General features: G+C 40.4%; 1 protein-coding gene across 1 annotated transcript; it reads left to right on the top strand.

Annotated features, from left to right (window-relative positions):
- Nucleotides 1-1,445: 1,445 nt before the first annotated feature.
- On the top strand, nt 1,446-20,557 carry crabp1a (cellular retinoic acid binding protein 1a). The gene is made up of 4 exons (XM_040026328.1): nt 1,446-1,803; nt 5,523-5,701; nt 15,749-15,862; nt 20,181-20,557. The coding sequence occupies exons 1-4, from the start codon at nt 1,734-1,736 to the stop codon at nt 20,229-20,231; spliced, it is 414 nt and encodes a 137-aa protein (XP_039882262.1). The 5' UTR covers nt 1,446-1,733; the 3' UTR covers nt 20,232-20,557.
- Nucleotides 20,558-21,429: the final 872 nt, after the last annotated feature.

Raw genomic sequence — 21,429 nt, 5'->3', positions numbered from 1 at the left:
ATTGGTACATGATCTCATGCTGTCCCTTTCAGACACTGAGGGGTCTATGAAAGGACCACTCGTGACTCAGCTGATCATTAACACAAATATCTAATCAGCCAATCACATGAGAGCAACTGAGTGCATTTAGGTGTGTTGGCATGGTCAAGACGACCTGCTGAAGTTCAAACTGAGCATCAGAATGGGAAGAAAGAAGATTTAGGTGACTTGAAATATGGCATGGCTGTTGGTGATATATGGACAGGTCTGAGTTTTGCAAAACCTCCAATCGACTGGTGTTTTCCCACATAAGCGCCTCTAGAAAAGGATCTGGAACAGGGAAATATCCAGTGAGCAATGCGTCAGTTGCATCGGAGAAAATGCTTCGTTGATGTCAGAGGTATAAGGAGAATGGCAAGACACCTTTGAGTCTTTCTCAACAATCACTTGTTAACAGCAAAGTATTTTTACAGTCAGAATATTTTTATCCACTAGCAACAATTTATATGGGCTCACCAAAAATGCCCAGCAGACGATTGGAGAAATGTTGAGAGTGGATGTCTGCTGAATTTTTCCCGGTTCCTTGTTGAACCTGTGCCATGGAAGAGTTTAAAGTTTTAAAGGCAATCACAAGGTGTTACTAATGAAGTGGCGGGTCGGTATACATACATGCATGAAAATGGGACACAGTCACATCCTGACCAAAATTTTGTATATGATTGGCTGAGAGAGAGACTTGCATTTATGCAGGCAGCATTTGCCTGGGAAGCATATTACAGCCTTTTGGCCTTTCATGATCCAGCACTCTCTCCACACCCTGACAATCTCCACTCACTCCCTCGTGTTATTTAGTTTATTTCATTAGCATGAGTGAGACACACAGACATCTGTTTTCATCAACTTTCACTTTTAGGCAATTTTGGGGTTGTTCTACTTCCTCATGTAAGCAGATTTCTCACAGCAACACATTTCTGACTGGAAAAGGCAAAAGTTCACAAGCTAATACATAATTAATGCAACACAATAGAATGCATAATGAATACATTGTTTGTTAAAGCCTGCGAGGGGATTACACAAGAACTATCTGAAGCAATAAGGAAAATCTTTGATCTGGGTTTGTGGTTCACGATGTGTTTTAAGCTCATTCGGTTTAACCTAATATCTCACAGGATCTGTAGAAGTGCACAAAAATCTGTAAAACCTGTGACCTGATATATTTTCTGCCTTTGGATACAGCTTGTCAATTACTATGAAAGCAAACTTTCACACTATGGCTACTCCTAAAGCAGCTGTTGACAAACTGCTGGTCTATAAATACTCTTTAAAAGAATGAATTTAGTCTTCCTGATCCCCAGAGAGAGCAGACGTGTCAGTCTTGTTCTCCTGTATTAATGGGACAGAGCGTCCGGGCGGTGGGTGGAGGGGGGGAGGGACCTGCACTGCCTCTCATTAAAGACAGTTGCTAAAAAGGAGCTGAAGACATCCAGCATCCAGCACACCGAGACGCACGGATGAAAAAAGCGGCAGGAGTGTGTGTGTGTATGTGTGTGTGAGTGAGCGTCTGTCTGTGTGAATAAAGAAACAGAAACAATTGGGTGTTAACAGTGTGAGCGGGAGGCTGAGCCCAGAGCAGAGGACACGGGAGCGCAGCGAAAGAGAAGGAGGGTGAGAAAGAGTCAAAGAGAGACAGAGGAGAGATCATCAGAGCGTGGAACAGGTTCTTTCTGGAGCCCTCTCACTCAGCCTCAGCAGACATGCCTAACTTTGCTGGCACCTGGAAGATGAAGAAGAGCGAGAATTTTGATGAACTTCTCAAAGCTCTAGGTAAGCCCTCTCTATCCTTCCCTCGGTCTCCTCCACAGCCAGAGCCACATCTCTGTGCAAGGCTGACTATCCATCATGCCCATATAGGAAAAGGGCTTTTCTTGTTTTTTGGGAATGGCATTCCTGACTTCCGACAACATCATATTGTTCGGAGAAGCTCCCTGGGAACAGGAGGCAGAGAACGGAGAGATGCTGCCGCAGGGAAAAGCCTTGGCTTTAAGGGAGATAAGAAACAGTGGATGCTAAATTCCACCCTAAACAGACGTTGTATTGTTACATGGGGAGGAAAACGGGGGGTGCACAACATTATTCATGTTAAGCATTTAAGTAGGGCATGCATTAATGCCAGGGGAGGTCTCTGGAGCCCAGTGTTTTCTCTCGCCTCTGTTCTTTTTTCTTTGTTTTTTCACTCTTCTTAATCTTAACTGATGGTTGTGATGGTTTAGGTTCAGACCAGTTTAACTGGGTCATTCAATTGTGTTGCAGTGTTTAGTCACGCTGGCAGCGCCGAGGCAGGCAGGGCATGGCAAAGGGCCGCCTGTCTTTAGAATAATGCAGAACCCTTCAGGGAGAAGTTCCACTGTGAGAGGTTCCAGGAACTCTCCCGAACTGCTGACACCAAAGACTGGATTAAGATTCAAAATGTTAATGGACACTTCAGGTTTTAGCATAAAAAAAATCATCCAGGTGTAATCTATGTAATTTAATATCAATATGGATGCTGGTCGTATCTACTGTATCTGGTCTCCTGACATGTTTGAAAAATGTCTTCTGGTTTGAACCTATAGCCTTAGTTGGAGATCACCGAGGCAAAGACTGAAACGATGCTGGTTTCAGTTTTTATGGATAAATAAATTAACATCACACTTCTTTCATTTCCAGCCTCTATTTATATGGAGTCATTAAGGAGTTTGGAAAGTTCACTAAAGTAGTTCAGCACCTCTCCAGCACCCCCCCCCCCCCACCCCCCTCCCCATTTTGCGTTTGACATTCACCAGGCAGCAGCTGATCTGGCCTTAACTCTAATGGGGAAATCAGTCACTCTGCTAGTTTAGCACCTCATCCATTCAGGAACACATTAACATCTGCCACGTCAGATCACCCGGTAGCTCTTACATAAGGACCCCATCAATGAGAATGAGTGAGGGCAGTGATGGGCAACTGACGTGGATGCCAGTGCTGCGGCCTCCACTTTCCATCAACATCTTTATAATTATTTCTTGGCTCATAGGTTTCCCCTGCAGAAAGAGGGGACAATATGCAGAACGAAAAGACCTGATGTGTGCAAACCTGCATCCAAAGCATGTTGTAAATACTCAATAGAAACTTTAGTCAAGTTGTTAGCACCATTAGCACCGTTTATAGACCTTGAGACATGCATGCAAATTAAATTCAAAGGAAATGCAGCCTTTTTAGACATGAGGACAGCCTGCTGGTCGCACTGATCCTCATGCATATTTAATGCTAAAAAAAACCAAACCACTCTGTGATCTCCTTAGACCATGGGTGGGGTCAAGTAAACTGTCAAATGTGTTTTGAATCCTGACTGTTAACACAGCGGTTTGGGGATAGAATGATCTGAGCTAATTAGGGATTGGGAAATGAAACACTTGATGTTGTTTGCAAGCTTATAAACTGTCTATGGATGGAACTGTAAGTCGGCTGTTGGTAGGAGAGGGGCACTGAGACATAAAAGAGCCAGGGTTTTGGCAGGACACAAGGCCAGATGGTCTTGCGGACTCAAACCGGGCATGCCAAACACTTGTCACACGCCTGCATGGAGCCACGTGCAGGATCACCACTTTTGCACCCGTCAAACAAAAGGAGAAAGTCAACGCTGACCTGACCTGACATCCTCAACAGTTTGTTTCCTTTCCTTGCAGACATGGCTGAATAATCCCTCACAGTGAGTTTAGTGCAGTTTAGTACAGTTTAGTGAAATAGTTGTGGGCTCTGCCCGAGCCACAGAGCATTTATTGTGTTTTCACTCACAAATGCATCGCTGTCATTCTTGGTTAATATTCAAACATGTTTGGATGCAAACACAAACCAATACAAGGAAACCTGCAGTCAGCTTGTCTCACTATATTTAAGGTCCTGAGCTGATAGAAACTGGCATGCAAGCCCAGAGAAGACTATCTGGGTGGGGCTGAGGGTATATTGATGGCTGGTTTCCTACATCTCGTATCAGCAGAACGATATTTCTCTTTGTCACATGTAGAATTTTTTTAGTTACTGTACAGAATAAACAGCATGTCCCACTTTTTCTCATAATGTGTCAAAATTTCAAAAAAAAATGAAACACTGTATCTTTACTAAAACAGACTAAAAAGACTTTTTGTTTTTGGAAATCTCTATTTGACTTCTTTTCAAGTACAAGTCAAAACCCCAACATTTAAATGTCCTCCTTTGAGCAAGCACTTGGCGACAGTGGGAAGGAAAAACTCCAGCAGAACCAGGTTCAGGAAGGAGGGGGCATCTGCCATGACTGATTGGGGGAGGGAGACAGGACAAAAGACACAATGATTAAGAGAGCTAGAGATGAATAATAACTAATAGTTAAATGCAGAGTGGTGTATAAACACAGAGTGAAAAGAGCTGAAGAAGAAACACTTGGTGCATCACGGGAAGCCCCCAGAGCCCCAGAGGCCTATTGCAGCAAAACTAAGGGAGGATTCAGGTTCACCTGATCCATCTCTCACTATAAGCTTTATCAAAAAGGAAAGTTTTAAGTCTAATGTGAAAAGTAAAGAGAAAGTCTGTCTCCTGAATCCAAACTGGGAGCAGGTTCCACAGAAGAGCGGCTGAAAGCTAAAAGGCTCTTCCTCCCACTCTACTTTTGAATATCAGAGGAACCACAAGTAACCACACTGGCAGGCGTGTGGGGTGGCTCATTCCTTGGAAACGAAGACCATGCAAGACCATTTCTGACATCCATATTTCTGCCCTTGCTGGCTGCTGACCAACTTATTTAGGAGCTGACTGATGGTCAGTCTCATGCGCCGAGTCAGACTCTGAATTGAAGATGCTGGTGTAGCTGATCTGGTTGAGCAGGTGACCCAAGTATTAAAGGCTGAGGTCCTTGCTTGTGGGATCTAGGCTCGAGTCTGATCCAGACCATTTCCTGCGTGTCCCTCACTCTCTCCCCTCTTTCCTGCCAACTGTCTGCCTTGCACTATCCAGTAAAGCCAAAAGGTCTCACAATCTGAAAACTCTTTCAAATCCTTCTCTCTTCTAAAATCTGAGCAGAGAGAATTTTTGCCATCTTGATCATGTGAGTGGAACCTTGTGAAGTCACTTAACTTGTTTTAATTTTTGCTTTTAATGGAAAACGAGCCAAAGCCAAAGAGCCCAACATTGAAATATTAATAAAACAAAAGAAATTTGGTTTTGGTGAACACCAAAAATGGGTCCCAGAGACAACAAGAGCAAACATAAGGGATAATATTGTGACTCCAAGCACATACCACTGAGTCTGGGTAGAAAAGCCACACCCAACCATTATTCAAACCTTCTGTTTGTGAAGGGCAACCAGTCAGAAGAAAGATTGCATAAGGGGAGAGGAAGTAAAAGGTTTTTTAGACAGTGGACAGTTTAAACAACTTTAAAACATCATAAAGGATATTTTGAAACTATAAATTAGTGAAACACAGCTACAATCGTGAGACCGACCTTTGTTTCTCCCTCTTGTTGACCTGGTTCGGGTCGTGTCCATCCAGGAGTGAACGCCATGCTGAGGAAGGTGGCCGTGGCAGCGGCCTCCAACCCTCATGTGGAGATCCGTCAGGACGGGGAGCAGTTCTACATCAAAACCTCCACCAGTGTGCGCACCACTGAAATCAACTTCCACATCGGTGAAGAGTTTGACGAGGAGACGGTGGATGGACGGAAATGCAAGGTAAATTTGGTGAGAAGTAAAAAAAATCAAGTGGTAACCTTAAGTTAAATGTGGTCCAGAATAAAGGCTAAAACTAACTAAGTCTATTTTTTTTTTTTGGCTTAGTTTGGTTTAGTTTAAAGGTATGTTTTAGGCCGTTCTAGCAGGCTCAATTTTGTCTCTCAGGTTCTTGAAAATGTTAAGTTTGCATATTATTTGGCAAATTAAAAACATAAAATAATGGGACGGTCTGGAATAGGAGCACCACTGTCAAAAGGATTTTATTTTCATTTATTGTCAAAATAAATAAAAAATCAGCAGAACTGGCTCTTTGAAAACAGTCCAGTTACTTAAAAAGAAAAATCCACAAACCGATCACTTAATGCAGAACTTATTTTCTTTCTGCTTTCTAAAACCACCTATGTCGGTGGTTTTAGAGACACAAAGGTGTCATAAATATTTATACCCTGTCACTAGCACAGCCCCTTGAGGTCCGCATGTCCTTCTGTAAAGTGGTACAAGAGGCAGGTGTAGCGCTGTAGAGAGAAAGAGATTTCAAAACAAGATGTGTGGATTTTACTGAGCAATCGAGTCATAATTTCTGGATGGAAAAAAAAGACACGGCTGTTGAGATTTTTCAATTATATTTGTGGTGCTTATGAGAACCACATTGCTTTACTCCCCTTCGCTTTCCCTTTTCCCCACCCTCATTTAAATGTTAAACTCTATCTTTTTCTGATTTTTTCAAACACAATAATTTTTGTGCTGTTTTTCTGCGAAGCAAATAAGATGCGAAGCAGATGGTTTATGTTACAGTCACCCATGTGTTAGGAGAAGCTTGATTAATGGTGTGACTGTGGGACCACAAACCCACTGTGGGGACTCGCCTCCCATGTGCTGCAACAGAAGTCCCCTGAAGGTGGACATAGAAACTTTAAAAAAAATCAGAATTACTTTAAGTGTAAGGGTTAGGATGTCATGGGTATTGCCTCTGAACTGCTGACAAAGTGCCTTAGAGTTCATTAAAGTTGGCTTAAGCATTTTATACAGATCATTGCAGCTGTTTGAAAAAAGAAAAAAAGCATGCACTAATGTGAGGTTTAAATCAGCAGGCATCCTTCAACACATTAATTTCATGAAAAGATGTGACATATAAGCACAATGTTGTAATCTTTGGTACGTCTCAAATAGTTGTCTTTGGTCTTCTTTTCCAGCAGATATTACACGCAATCGGCTTCATGCTTTAAACTGTCTGCATTGTTTGTACTGCTGGTAATTCTTTCTGTCTTCAAGAGCTTCAAAGCTGTTTCAAAGGCCCGAATGAGAAATTAATACCTCCTCACAGTCTCATCTATTGGTATCGTGCTCACGTCAGAGCAGAGAGATTAAGGGCACTGGTGAGAGTTTCTCTCTGAACCTCTGCAGTCCCTGAGGGAGGACTCTTTCATCCTCAAAAGCAGCTAAAGTTTTGACACAGACATATATATATATATATTATATATTATATATATATAAAAAAAAATATATATATATATATATATGTATATATATATATATATATATATATATGTGTGTGTGTGTGTGTGTGTGTGTGTGTGTGTGTGTGTGGCCCAGGGGGAGCAGAGTGGACTAAGGATGTAATAAAATTGTTCATTTAATAACAAATCCCAGTAAAGCAACAGTCACTCAATGTGTAATTCATAATTACAACAATCTGCACATCTGAGGGGAGGAAATGTAGACATCCTGAACTAACAGCTGTACTCTGTTGCTTGTGATGATAGTGAGCTCGTCTCTTAGAGACATCTCTCGATACGATCTGAACAACAAGGCATTTACATCATCCGTAAAGTGAATATGCAGGCTGCACAATTAAATAAAGAGGAAGCGGGGATCGATTAAGCCTGATAAGGCCCATGTGAAAACTGACCTTCTTAGAGCTGAGCGCCACCTGTGTCTGCATATCAACGAATAAAATGATCTCATATGATCAGTTGCACTCCTCTAAAGTTGACCTAATAGAAAATTAATCACTTTACTTTTGTCACTTACATCATCTGCATTCAGTCATTTCCTGATATTACAGAGATAATATTTATACTGTAAATGGAGACGTGGACGTTTTTCTACTTTATATTTGTTACTGTAATATCATTAGTTACTTTGTTTATGTAGTTTATACGTGGTGTCATATATATTGTTTATTGCTATAAATGTCAAATCTGTGTGAAGGAAGGAAGAAAAATGAACTTAGAGTATTTAAACATTTGATTTGAACATTGATTTAAACCAGACCTTCCCAAAGTGTGGGGCCCGCCCCCTAGGGGGGGTGCAGAGCCATTGCAAGGGGGGCGCGGTGTGAAAAGGGGGGAAAAAAACAAAACGCTTGGACACTGCTTGCACCAGGCACCCACAGAAACGCAAAGCAGGAGATAAAGCATAGCTGAATATGTTTCCAAACCAACTTCATTCTAAGCCAAAGACTAGAAAATATGGTGAAGCATATCTGCCCTTTGGTTTCACCCGCACAAGCGCCAAGGTAGGTCTCCCCTGCAGAATTGGTTTTCCCTGTGTCGGGATCAAGCACTGGGCTGTTCAAATCACGGACAAACAGTATCCCACAGTTGTTTATGTTTTTAAACCCATTTTGCACAGAGAGGCATTTTTTGAAAAATGTATTGATAGCAATGTTGAATATTATAGCACATGAAAAAAACCAAACAACTATGCGTAAAATAATTACACCATGAAGCCTCTGCCTTTCTAAATGGAGGGACTGTAACTGCGTGTGTATATGTAAGCTTGTAAAACCTGAAGATAGTCAGATTAACAGTATTTTGTCTCTATCTGCCATTCTGCAATTCATCTCATGTAAACAATAACGTGGTGCACAGCGTGATGTGAAAAAAGGCACATACCTTTGATGTTGCGTGACCAACTCTGTATTCCTCGTCCACACAATGCAAAAAAAGGAGTTTTAAAAAAATCTCCGTTTTCGGTGTTTCGAAACGCGCGAGAAGGGGGCGGGGCGAGAACATTTTTCTTGTAAAACTAAGGGGGGCCTAGCAAAAAAAGTTTGGGAGCCACTGATTTAAACATCTGTCTTTCTGGGCCTATAATTGATATAAAAATTATTGTATGTAAGAGGGAAAAACATATTAATTTGGGTTGTGGTACTTAGAGGAGACATACAACTGAGCATAAAAGTTAACATGACTAAATTGAGGATTTTATTTCCACACGTGCAGATTTGCAACGAGCATTTTTAAAAGCAAGATAGTCACTTTTACATTTGCCTGTGTTCAACAAGAATATGGAGCTGCACAGCATAAATCCTGCAGCTGGGAGGGATTCTGTATCTAGCAGTAAGCTGTCACCCTGCTATAAGTGCCAGGAGAAAAGTAGCTTGGAATAAGTGAGAGCTGTGCTGCAGTATATTCACCTATGTGAATATAGAAAGTGCAGTGCAGAGAGTTACATAACAGATGTGCGAATGAGAATCTTGTCGACCTTCTCAAACCTATATGAATTTGGAGATCAGTCATATTTTTAAAATACTTTGATAAGATATTGACAAATATTTGTCAAATATTTGAACTTTTAGCTCCTCCGTTTAAGACAACTTTCCTCTGATTGGCTGCCCCTCTTAGAAGATTTAAACAACAGGTGGGTGGGGCATCTGCACCTGACATCACTATATTGGGAATACTGCCACTAGTTAACATCATACAGAGATTAGTCTTATCCACTGGCTCACTGGGTTTACTTGTACAGTACACACATGAACCTACATGAACTCCATATCTAAAACTCTGTTAATGGTAATATTAGCAACCATCATTAAAACATAAAGAGGTTCCCTTTTAATGTTAATCTACTTCATTGCAAGTCTCATAAAAAATGATCAAAAAACACACTATACCTTTATCATCTATTCGTGAGGTACTGAAGTCGTTTAGAGACCTTTTTTCTTTTTATTAGAATTGGCCATCGACATTCAGTAGCAACTTTCACAGTTTTCAAGCTGCTTTTCTTTATCCTGTATTACGTAATTTCCCCGCCAGCTTGCTCTTCCAAAAAGCTAGACAGTTGTCTGGTTCCATTTTCAAATCTGTAATGGAAAAGTTAACATCCCGAAATATTCCTGGGCAACAGGACGAGTGAAATTCCTGCTTGTGGAGAAGAAATTCTGCACACGGAAAGGAAAATGTGTAATTGCATGCATGTGCTACATTAAGTCAATATAATTCAGCCCAAAGCCTGAGAAATTGGAGATACAGTGTGTATTTATCCCAAACCACAGCGTCCCTGTGGGTATTTGGACTGAACTCATTAACAGTTTGAGCCTTGTATCTCTCTCTCTGTAGCACTGCAGATAATACCTGAATGCTTTAGCTGCACTCACCGGATAACATGTGACACACAGACTTGTTGTCTTTACCTTTTGTTTTATGGTTTGATCTATATGTTGCAGCCAGGGGGAGCAGACATGACCCATTTTATATGACAGCGTTGGCTCCCTCTGTCTGAGCCCTGGGGCTGGGCTACACAGCTCTCAGCATCTCTGCTAGGAAGGCGACAAGTCAAGTTACCGTCACACTTTTCTCACCTCTGGTTGCTTGGGCTAGCGCATCAGCGTCACTGCATTTAGGGGCAAAAGGCTTTATGAGAGACAAAAGGTACAGGCAGAGGTGTGCCTGACCCTGGATTTAAATGTAAAATTGTCTTTAAATTAAAGTGACTGTCGGGCCACTTTAAATAGGGGTTTATATTTATTGTGTTTGGCTTAATCAAATTTGTGTTATAGCATGTACAGTAGGGGAAATAATTATTCAATCCACAGTACATATTTTTTTATGGCAGCTTCATTTTACTGGAGACAGAATAACAACAAAAAAAAAGGCGGAGGATAAGAACCTCCTTCCCTCAGCCTGAACACTGAAAATGGGTCATGGATGGGTCTTCCAGCAAGACAAAGACCCAAAACAGCCATTCCAACAAAGGAGCGGCTAAAGAAGAACACATTAAGGTCATGGAGTGGCCTAGCTAGTCTCCAGACTTCAGTCCTTCAAGTTGTTGAGCAGCAGCCAAGAAACCTAAAGGAGTCCACCCTGAGATATCTGCAAACTGACCAACTTCAAGAAATGTCTTACCACCAACAAGGGCTTGTCCAAAAATTAGATAATGTTCACGTCTTTGCAAGACTTACAAATTCAGCACGGGACCAAATATTTTAAATTATAATATAAATAATAATAACAAAAAAAGTCTTCTAGCTAGTTTTGATGTGCAGCAAATTCTTCTCGTTCTGGATTCTGACTGATCCCATGTTTCTCTCCTGAGACCACAGAGTGCCTGAAACAAGTGAAAAAAGAGGAGATGGTTGCAAAACAGCAGGACATTTTCACAGAAAAGAAAATGACAACAACCTCAGTGTTGGACTGAGTTCAGCCACTAATTAGGGGTTATGCAAACAGTGCTGAACAAATCCCGGACACTCACGGGAGGCTGAAACTGAAAACACTGTATAGCATTGATGGTTCAACATTACAAGGAGAATTATTTTTAGCAGTTGCCAATTTACAGATAAAGCAACACTATTATTTATTTGAAGCCGGTCTTTCCAATATGTACCCAATCTTAAGCTTATTTAACCACTTACTGTGTATTAAACTACTAAATAGACCATTATTACCACTGAGCTCCCTGCAGTTTGTTGCTGGCAAGGCTTTAATGCCCCCTTTGTCTTAAAACAGCTGTTTAGCTTAAGGCTTTAAATCAAAACAGTAAAGCTGTAGGGAGATGAAAGGTGATGAAATGCCCCACATAATCACGATTTTATTTTAAACACAATTAAAAATACTGCTGCATATTTCAAGGTAAAAATGAAGCAATGGTGGTCAGCAGCAAGCCTGCTGTTCCCTTGTGTGGCAATTATTACACAATCCTAGAGCAAAACCTGCAGAAGGCAGGACCCGCTGACCCTGGCACATGTGCCACAGGGGCGAGAGGGAGTGCGCGGGTGTTGGCGAGGTCTCAGGTGGATGAGGTTGGCAGAGAAGCCCTAAGTGGGTTTTAGCCTTCAGGCTTGGCTGCACCAGTGGTTAAAAGGATTACAAACTGATCTGCACCTTGTGAAGAGCAGAGGGCTTATTAACACCACCACAAGGTTAAAAAGCTCCGGTTAATCTGTGCAAGTGTGGTAACTGATAAGGTGCTTCCTGTCAATGCCAGAGGTGACAGCGAAAGTTAAAGGAGATACGCTTTAGAGGAGAGAGGTGGATATGTTCTGGTAATTTACTACCTGCAATTGTGGTTTTTGCATTTGTAAATGTAAAAAAAATCATCTGAGCACAACATAGCAAAGAGCACTTTCTTCATTTATGCTGATGGGCAGCACTGATGATGGTGGTGTCCTTTTTGCAAACGAACCACTGTAACACCGGCTAATGATAAAAATTTCTTTCTAAGGGCAGACCGTTTACCTTTTGCTTAGTCAAGTTTCACATGACCTCGATGTACATCTTAGAAAAATACTGCTGTGTCAAACGCTTTAATAAATACCCAGTGATTTTCATAATTCCACCTAATGTTGTGTGTAGCAATTCAACCTAAAGAGCGATGCTTTCAATGACAAAAAATAAAAAAATGAAAAAAAATTATAGGAAATGATGCAATAATTATGATATCTTAATCTGATGCACTGGTATTGTTTGTACACCATCGTAATAATGCTGGTACAAGATCAGCAGTGCAACTGACCAATCGCGTTCAATTAGCACTAGCCTTAAAGCTAGCTAACGCTCGGATGTCAGATCGGATATGCTGCTTGGTAAAGTGTTTATTACATTGTATAAATTAATAAAGAAAAGAGTGGAAATGTTTACCATTTTTACCACAAGGGAGTTTTGTATAATCAAGCACATTTTTTTCTTTTTTCCCCACATGCAAAGCTATGACATCACAACAACATGATTGGTCAATTGCGATGTTGATCCTTGCTCAACATTATTATGATAATGGCGGAAGAACACTAACTCTGGGGTCTGAGACGCACCACAGTTACACCGGTTTACACTGAGATATTCATTGATGGATAATAATCTAAAGATTCTGAAATTTAACAGCCAACATTAGCTTTTTTTCTTCTCTATTTTCTCATATGCTCATATGATATTATTATGGGATACTGAAAAATATGCCCGCAAAAGCCATTTTGAAACAATGAAAAAATTGCAAAGATGCAACAAAATGACAATTTGTAACCACAAGTTCCCGTGGGAATCTATCACTAAAGAGGTTGCGATTTTCTTTTTAAATATCTGTCATCTTTTTATAGGAGTCAGTTTTAAACGGTTCTTAGAAAAAACTGTGCATCTGCCCTCTCTTTACCAGTCTGACACGTCATTTGTCTTCTGGCAGCTGCAAGGAAAGGCGAAGGATAAACACTGCCGTTAGAGAGATAATGTCATCAAACTGTGGGAGGAAGCTGAGCGAGAGTGTTATTTTGGGCTCTGAAAGAAAGCTTGAAAAATCCAACATAAAACTTTAAACCTTAACAGGAAATGAGATGTTTTCCCTCCACATCCCATCATATTATTTGCATCTGGTAAAACATGAGAGACTAAAAGAAAAACAAAGACAGGGGATTTTCTGATAAGTAAAACACTACAGACAACACTGGAAAAGGTGAAACACATGCTGCAGACATTGGTCTTGGCCTCAAATGTGTGTACATAAGCACTTAGGATGCATGAGAATTTATCTGTGACTAGGAAAGCAAAAGAAAGATCAAATGAATAAAAAAGAAAAAAGGCAAAGAGTGGAAAAAAGAGCTAAAGAAAGAAAGTAGTAGATGATCTGGCAGGAATATCATCAGCTGACTTTGAATTTGACCATTATTTTTTATGTCAGCTGCACAGCTGTTACTGTATGTGACGTTTGGTAAAATCTGTCCACAGATATATAAATATGAGCAGCTTATAAAGTCTTTGTGGTATAGTTCCTGCTACAGGAAATCTCTCTAAGACTTGCTACTGATACAACAGAGTTACAAAGTGAAAAACCATATCAGCCTTGCTGTCGTGGCTGATAAACAGAGGGATTGTTTGGAAGAAAGCCCTGCTGTTCTTCAGCTTGGCAAAGACTGTGGACGGCAGCCCGCGGGGATCTGTGATGGCTTTGGCTACCTTTGATATGGTGATTAACATTTGCCTCTGAGAAACCGAGGTGGCTGCTGAATTCAAATCAGAGGAGTGGTGCTTTTTTCGAATTACAAAACAGCACAAACTATCAAACAAATGATCAGAAATCAAAACACAAATACTCCACCATGTGAGAGTTTTTATTGTAGAGATTTTTTTTAGGGTTTTTTAAGCTTAAATGCAGTCTTGGATAATGCTTTGACAGCTTTGATCAGTTCCAGGCTTTGGAGTGAGATCACTTAGCTAATTAGGATGCAATGCTGAAATGAAAAATGCAGCTGGTTGTATGGAGACGAAGCAAACTTCAACTGTGGGAAATCAGAGTCAGAGAAGAATAAGGCAGTGTTTTTATTCTTGAGTGACAACCTAGCCACCAGTTACACTCTGATATTTTGTTAAATTCAATAAAATAATGGATTAACAAAATAAAACATTTGGTGTTATAATAGAGCTGGTGGTACACTGAGTTTCCAGTCTTTGTGCTAAACTGCATACCTCCCTGCTTCACTCTGTTAAACCGGTAGATGCCAGTGACACTGATTAAACTAGAAAAAAAGTTCTCTAATTCTGAATTCTTCTCTCATTTTTAAATATATGAAATCTGAGTAAAATTACAACAAAGAGTAAATTAACATGTATGATGTAAAATAACTCCTCAATGAATTCGTATCCAGAAAGAGAAGCACATTTCCTAAAATATCTTACAGTTTATTTAACAGAACAGCTGTGGAAACAGTGGACAGCTGAAATGAACTACAAGGGCAGTTTATGGGTCCCACACCGTCTAAATTATATACGCTGACCTTTTTGGGGTTTTTTTCTCTCAAGTAGGCTGTGTTGGATTTTTTAGCAAATGTGAAGCCAGTGGAGGTCTGCCAGGACTGGCTGTAATGTGTTACATGCATCAAGTGTTTGTAAGCAGCTTTGCTTGTTGTTCTAATTCATGTGTGGCCGAATAAAAGTTGTTCAGTCAGGTTATTGGCGAATACGTCCACTGAACCATGCTGGCAGACGAGTTTAAAATTGGTAAATGTGTAAATGTTCTACAAATCGTTGCTATATTGATATTTTAAATATACAGTAAAACATCAAGGTTGGGAACTATATATCAACCAAATGTGAAACCTTTATGCATTCACAGAGTCTGCTGTATGAACACAGTACCCTTACATTACTGTAACTCATCAACCATTTTGGTCATTTTTGGTAATTCTGTAATTTTGGTCATTTTACAGCCAAAATTTGAAACTAAGTCCATGTGGCCTGTGAGCTGTCTGGGTGATAAAAGGTTAAATCCTACATTTCTTTCTAATGGCGATTTCTCAGAAGTTTCTCAGAAGTCTTTCTCGTGTTCTCTGATTTATGAGCTCGGTAAAGATTTTCCTTGTGTATTTATGATCTCAGTTACTACTTTTAGTTATTGTTCAGCATAGCTTAATGTTCATGTTTGAAATTATTGCTCCCATCTAGAATGAAACTCATGTTAAAGCTGGACATGTTTTAGGGTGCGCTACCTTGTGATTGGCAAGTCAGCAGTGTCTGAACACACAGCATTCTTCGGTTTCTCATAATGCGTAGTTTAGAAAAACAAAACAAGATGGCAGCGGTCAAAATGCTGAATTCGAGGCCTTAAAAAAGGGAGTCCACGCACCAGCCATCTTTGACATGCAGTCTGTGAGCAAAACTCACTTCTGGCTAAATCAACTTAGTGCTGATGCTGACATGCATTAAGGGTAAAATTCAAAAAGCCCATTTGGGAAATGATCACATTGCACACCCTGAAACAGTGTAAAAGTGCAACATGAATATATATCTTCTAGAAAATCGTGCTGACCCTGGTGCCTTTTTGTCCCTGTCTTCCCAGAGCCTCGCCACCTGGGAGTCAGAGAACAAAATTCACTGTCAGCAGACTCTGGTGGATGGTGACGGCCCCAAGACCTTCTGGACCCGAGAGCTGAATGGAGATGAGCTCACACTGGTGAGCGCACACTAATAAGTCATCTTCTCACTGAAAGCCTCTTAATAGATGACCGCTGTTGCTTAGAAAAAAAACCCAAAGCAACTTTACCAACACAAAAGCAGAAAAGTCGAGGCTAAATGAAGAGAAAGACAAAGAATGAATGTTCGCCTAAAAATGTTATTTTACACGGATCGAGAGCAGGATCTGTAAGGTTTCTTCTGTAAGGCATCACAGCTTGGACCCAGAAGACATCAGATGCATTAAGATGTGCCTCTTGAGCAACTAGTGTACTCTGTTTGAGAAATGGTTAATAAAACTCAGGCAGTGAGTGTATGAAGTCACCCTGGAGATTCATCCATAAAGGAAATGAGAGAGGCTGTTTCCCAAGGAGGCAAGCTTTCATCCACCCCGCAGAGAGATGTGAAAAGAGAACAAGAGGGGCTGCTACACTGACATTGCAGTAATACCCCCTGTATTTATCCAGATTAATATGGGCAGGAGTCAATGGGTCTGAAGCCCCTCAAATAACGTGCAGGGGAGCAGAGCAACGCATCAGAAGACCAGTTCTCAGGGCCTCAACAGCTTTCTATTCTCAATGTTCAGCGCTCCCACACTCATTCCTGTTGTTCTTATGAGATGAATATCCAAAAGGCCAAAGCCTGAAACAATATGGAAGGTTTAGATGCTGAAAATAAGTCATCACAGAATGTTTATATAGCTCTATATTACAGGCCAGAATCAAGCAAGAAACAGCTTAAATCAAATCCTCAGTGCCTAAATAGTATTTTGCTCGAAGCTCCTCGTTGTTCAAACTGACAAGCTGAGGAGGCTGAACATATGAATTCTTCTTGAGGCGATAAAAGCAAAATGTGTTACAGAGCTTGCCCCTCTGGTGGCCATGCTGCTGTGGAGGAGCTGAAGCATTCACACACTTACGGAGAGTGATCCTGCTGAACTGTGACAGAAGCTCAGTCTCTGTGCTTCTCAGCTCTCCTCACTGTTATTATCCATGTACGTCGCTACACAGTCAGAGAAGCTTGAAGCCACATTTGTCCATGCTACTGTAGAGTTTAAAGAATAATATGCAGTGTAATTTAAACTGTCCATCCATGATAATACTAAGGAGTAGTGTGCCATTGCCTTGCCATTAACCTCTGGGTTGCAAAGGGGCTTGCAGAGAAGCAGCACCTGTGCACAAGCTGAAGCTGATTAAACAGCATGGGGGATGTGACAGGATAGGACTCACGCAAGGCTGTCAGCTGAGACATCATCTGATCTGCCAGGCTGATGTCTAACCTTGACTCAGTGGTCTACGCTCTGGTCTATAGATTACTAAAATGACTTTGGAGTGGCAAACATAATCGCTGCCTGAATTACATTTGGAGCCATCTGTGGATAGGTTTAGGCAACTAATGCACTATACTCTGATAGGTCTCTGATAGGCTCCTTTGGTTTGCATTTCATCTCACTGGACAGATTATAAGAGTTCTTAAGCAGGATTACCAAATGTTAAACTTTAAAAAACATTTTTTTAAAAACCCTCCAGACTTTTTATCTCCCTAATTTGCTATAAAATTGCAAAGACCAAATGCAAGACAGAAGGCAGATGAAATGTAAGGGAAATAAATGCATAAACACTACTGGGAACACTGGGGAAAATAAGACTATTAGAAACACGAAACAAGAAATTCAACAAACAGAAACAGAAACACACCACACACTAAACAAGCAGGTTAACATGGTTTATGTTTTTTTAAACTCATTGAAGCGGAAAACCAACACTCTTGATTGCTTTATTTCTAAATCACTGAACGAACACAGGCATCATTTACTAATTGTTCAGCACGTCATGAAGCACCATTACGAGAACGAGAGAGCCACGAGTCATCTTCACACCCAGATGCCTTTCTGTCAGACAAGGAGCTGCAAAACCCGAAAGAAATATTGTGTGAATCTAATTTGAAGCTATCTGCTTTAAAAAAACCCAAAAACGACTAACAATAGCAGAGCTTCAGCTCCTGACTCAAAGGAAGACTCAAGATCACACAGCAATGGTCTGAATGTGGCACATAACTAGGGCACATTTCCATATGATTTGCATGATCCGTTTAATTGGTTTAAGTCTGGAAATACTTGAGGGATAAAGTTGTTGTGTGGACGTCTTTTTGCAGCTGCATCATCTTGAAATGAAATCAGAGAACAGAAGGCTGGGCTCGAGCTGTGCATAAATCAGTCATTCAGAAGTTTCCTTTGGTTTCATCATCGGCAGTGTGAGGTAGACCCAGACTGATGAGCATAAATATGACACTGATGTAGTGGCACATACTTCACTATTAAAAGGAGAAAAGTTTTCTTCTTCAGCCCACATAATCTTATTCTCTTGACATTATCCTAAAGAAAAAAGCAGGTTGTTGTTTGGTTCAGAATTCAAAGCAAGAATACTTTCTAAGGAGAAAGTAAGTAGATTTGAAAGTATCTTTCAATCACTCTGATTGACAACTAAATGGCCAAAAATAAAATGGGAAACCTATTAATATGAGTCTAAAACCATTATAACACATGTGTCGCAGCCCAAAACCTTTCTAGATGTTATTCGATGGAGGCGTGTGTGGAGACATAAATGTCAGGCACAGACATCGGATATTTTTATTCTGCCAGCTCTCTAGTATGAAATCTATACAACGCAATTCAGATCCCAGTGGGTGGGAGTCATGTGCACTGTTACCTGCACCTTTAACTTTAACTTTCAGGCCCCTCTTCAGTGGAACCATTTCCAGTTTGGATTTGGGAGACAGTCACTATCTCTACTTTTAAGATTAGGCTCAAAACCTTCCTTTTTGATCAAGCATATAGGTTTTTTGAGGGGCCTTTTTCAGCTTTATTTGATAGGCTCAGTGAAGAAAGGACAGGAAAGCAGGGGCAGACTCAAACCACTCTCAGCCGTATGACATGTGGTCGTCGCTGCTGGGGGCTTCCCGTGATGCACTCTGCGTTTATACAGCACTTTGCATTTATTATTAGTTATTATTAACCTCTGTCTCTCTTCCACGGTGTGTCTTTTGTCCCGTCTCCCTCCCCTCACTTCCAACCCGTCGCACGGCAGATGGCTGCCTCTCTCTGAGCCTTTGTTCTGCTGTAGGTTTTCTTCCTGTTAAAAGGTCTGTGAAGGTCCTCAGTCATCCAGGTGATCGTAGTCTAATGAGCTTGGAAAGAAAAGCATCTGGACTTCTTTAAGTTTCTTGAAATCAAGAAGTAAAGAAATCAATCAAATCAAGAAACCTAAAGAAGTCCAGACGCTTTTCTTTTCAAGCTCCTTGGACTTCCTGTTAAAAGGGAGTTTTTCCTTCCCACTGTCACCAAGTGTTTGCTCAAAGAGGTTCTCTGACTGTTGGTGTTTTCTCTGTATTATTGTAGGGTTGGTCTTTATCTTACAATATAAAATGCCTTGTTATGATTGATGCTATATAAATATAATAAAATTGAACTGAACTGAACACCCATTTAAAGTTTAACAGTGAACAACTGCTAGTATGATTTTTGACCAAAGAATTCAGCAGCTATCATCAGATTCTGGATGTGAGCGAGGGGGAAACTGAGAAACTAGAATCTTTTTGTCACTTTTGGCACAAATTTTTGGTTCTGTAGACAATTTCTTTGAGGACACCACCCCTGATTCCCCTCAGATACCTCACTGTTGTTTAAATGGTTTAAGAGAACATTTTTAAATTCCTGTCTTAGGCCCACCTGTGCCACTCTATTTAAAGAAAGAAAAATTCTGGAAATTCTCCTGTATATACAGCAGAAATTTATTTAAAAAAAAAAAAAAAAAGCATATAAACTTTAAATTTATAAAGAAAACAGTGGAGAACAAATGAAATTCAATTTCATAGCAAACAAAGGACATATTCAGAAACAGACATAAGCCATTTCCAAATGAGCCCATTGCACTTCAACAGTAATAAGACTACAGGAAACACATCAGTACTCTCATGTGAAATACAAAACCTGTTTATGATCAGTCCTGGGATATCGGTTGAGAACACATATTTTCTGGTATTTTGTGGTCCTGCATGTCAACACAAACTATGCTGCGGTGTCTGTGTATTTGTGCAAAGGGGGAAAAAAATGTTTGCATTAGCTCAAGGCTGTGTTTAGAACAGAGGATAAAGTCACATTCTTTCAGAAAGATTTATTGTGCACTTATTTGCACACTCAAAAACTGAAAAAGTTCAAATGCCTTAGGACTTTTAGGCAGGTTTGTTGAAGTTTCAAAATGTGACCATTATAAGTGATAATCACTATCACATGGATGAAATTATCTTTTTGTCCCCTCCAGATTTTTGGTGCGGATGACGTAGTGTGCACAAGGATTTATGTCCGGGAGTGAAGCGCTACGACCTTCATCAGACCAAGGCAGACGCCCATTTGGGCCACAGCTCATTTAAACCCAAGAACACATCATGCTAACATGCTAACGCATTTGCGACGTATCCTGTATTATCTCTCAGCATCAGCCTGCTTAGTATCCCATAGCAATGTCTCTGTAATCTGGTTATTAATAGTGAATATTGTGTCAGCAGTACAGTAGCTGGGTATCTCCATATCCATACGTACAATCCCTGTGTCGGCTGTTTAAGTAGGAGTTAGTCATCAGTTGCATCGATTAAATGTTCATGTTCAATGAGAACACACAATAAAAAATGGAAACAAATAGTCTCTGCGCTCATTTCTCGATTACATGAATTTAAAGTGAAGGTGCCCTGGGCATCAAAACATCATTTGAAAGGAATAGTTTGGTGAAAGCACCACAAGGAGAGAAACAGCGTTCACATGTATGAGTTGCTTCAGTGACAATGGTAGCAATAGCACCTTTCTACTCTACCTGCGCACTCAAAACGCTTTATCCAACATGCATCATTCACCCATTCCCTCACATTAATACAAGCACTTTTTTACTATCGAACATTCACACTCTGATGGATGCAGGATCAAACCACCACCCTTCTGGCTAGTAGATGTCCTGCTCTACGTCCTGAGCTACAGCCACCCTATGAGCATGCAGTGCAGTCACTCACGAGACAAAACAACTACTGGCATCATCCTACTTTGAATAAAGTCCTGATCAACTAGCCTTACCAAGACCCTTCCCCAGTTTACATGACTGGAAAGAGAGCTGCAACTTCACTGGTAACACAAAACCGCATGTGTAGAATCAGTAAAATCTGCAAAAAAAATAAAAATAATTTGCCCTCTTCCTGGTTCCTTATCTTCTTTTTTTTTTTGCATATTTGTAATACATATTTCAGATCATCAAACAAATTTTAATAATAGACAAAGATGACCCGAGTAATTGCAAAGTGCAGTTTTTGAATGATGATTTCATTTCTTGGAGGAAAAAACTCTTTCCAGACCTACCTGGCCCTGTGTGAAAAAGTAATTGTCACCTTGTTAAATCGAGAATTTACTGAGATTAACCATGTTTTTCGGAAGGCCGAGTCATTTTCATTACATCTCTCAAAAACATCTTGATGATCCCACAAGACTTTTAGGAAAATTTTCTAACGTCTGATCTGACAAAAGCTGAA

This window comes from Simochromis diagramma, unplaced genomic scaffold (assembly GCF_900408965.1).
Source record: "Simochromis diagramma unplaced genomic scaffold, fSimDia1.1 OVJJ01000293.1, whole genome shotgun sequence".
NCBI lineage: Eukaryota > Metazoa > Chordata > Actinopteri > Cichliformes > Cichlidae > Simochromis > Simochromis diagramma.
The sequence above is the reverse complement of the archived record's forward strand: the minus strand, read 5'-3'. Positions and strand labels throughout refer to the sequence as shown.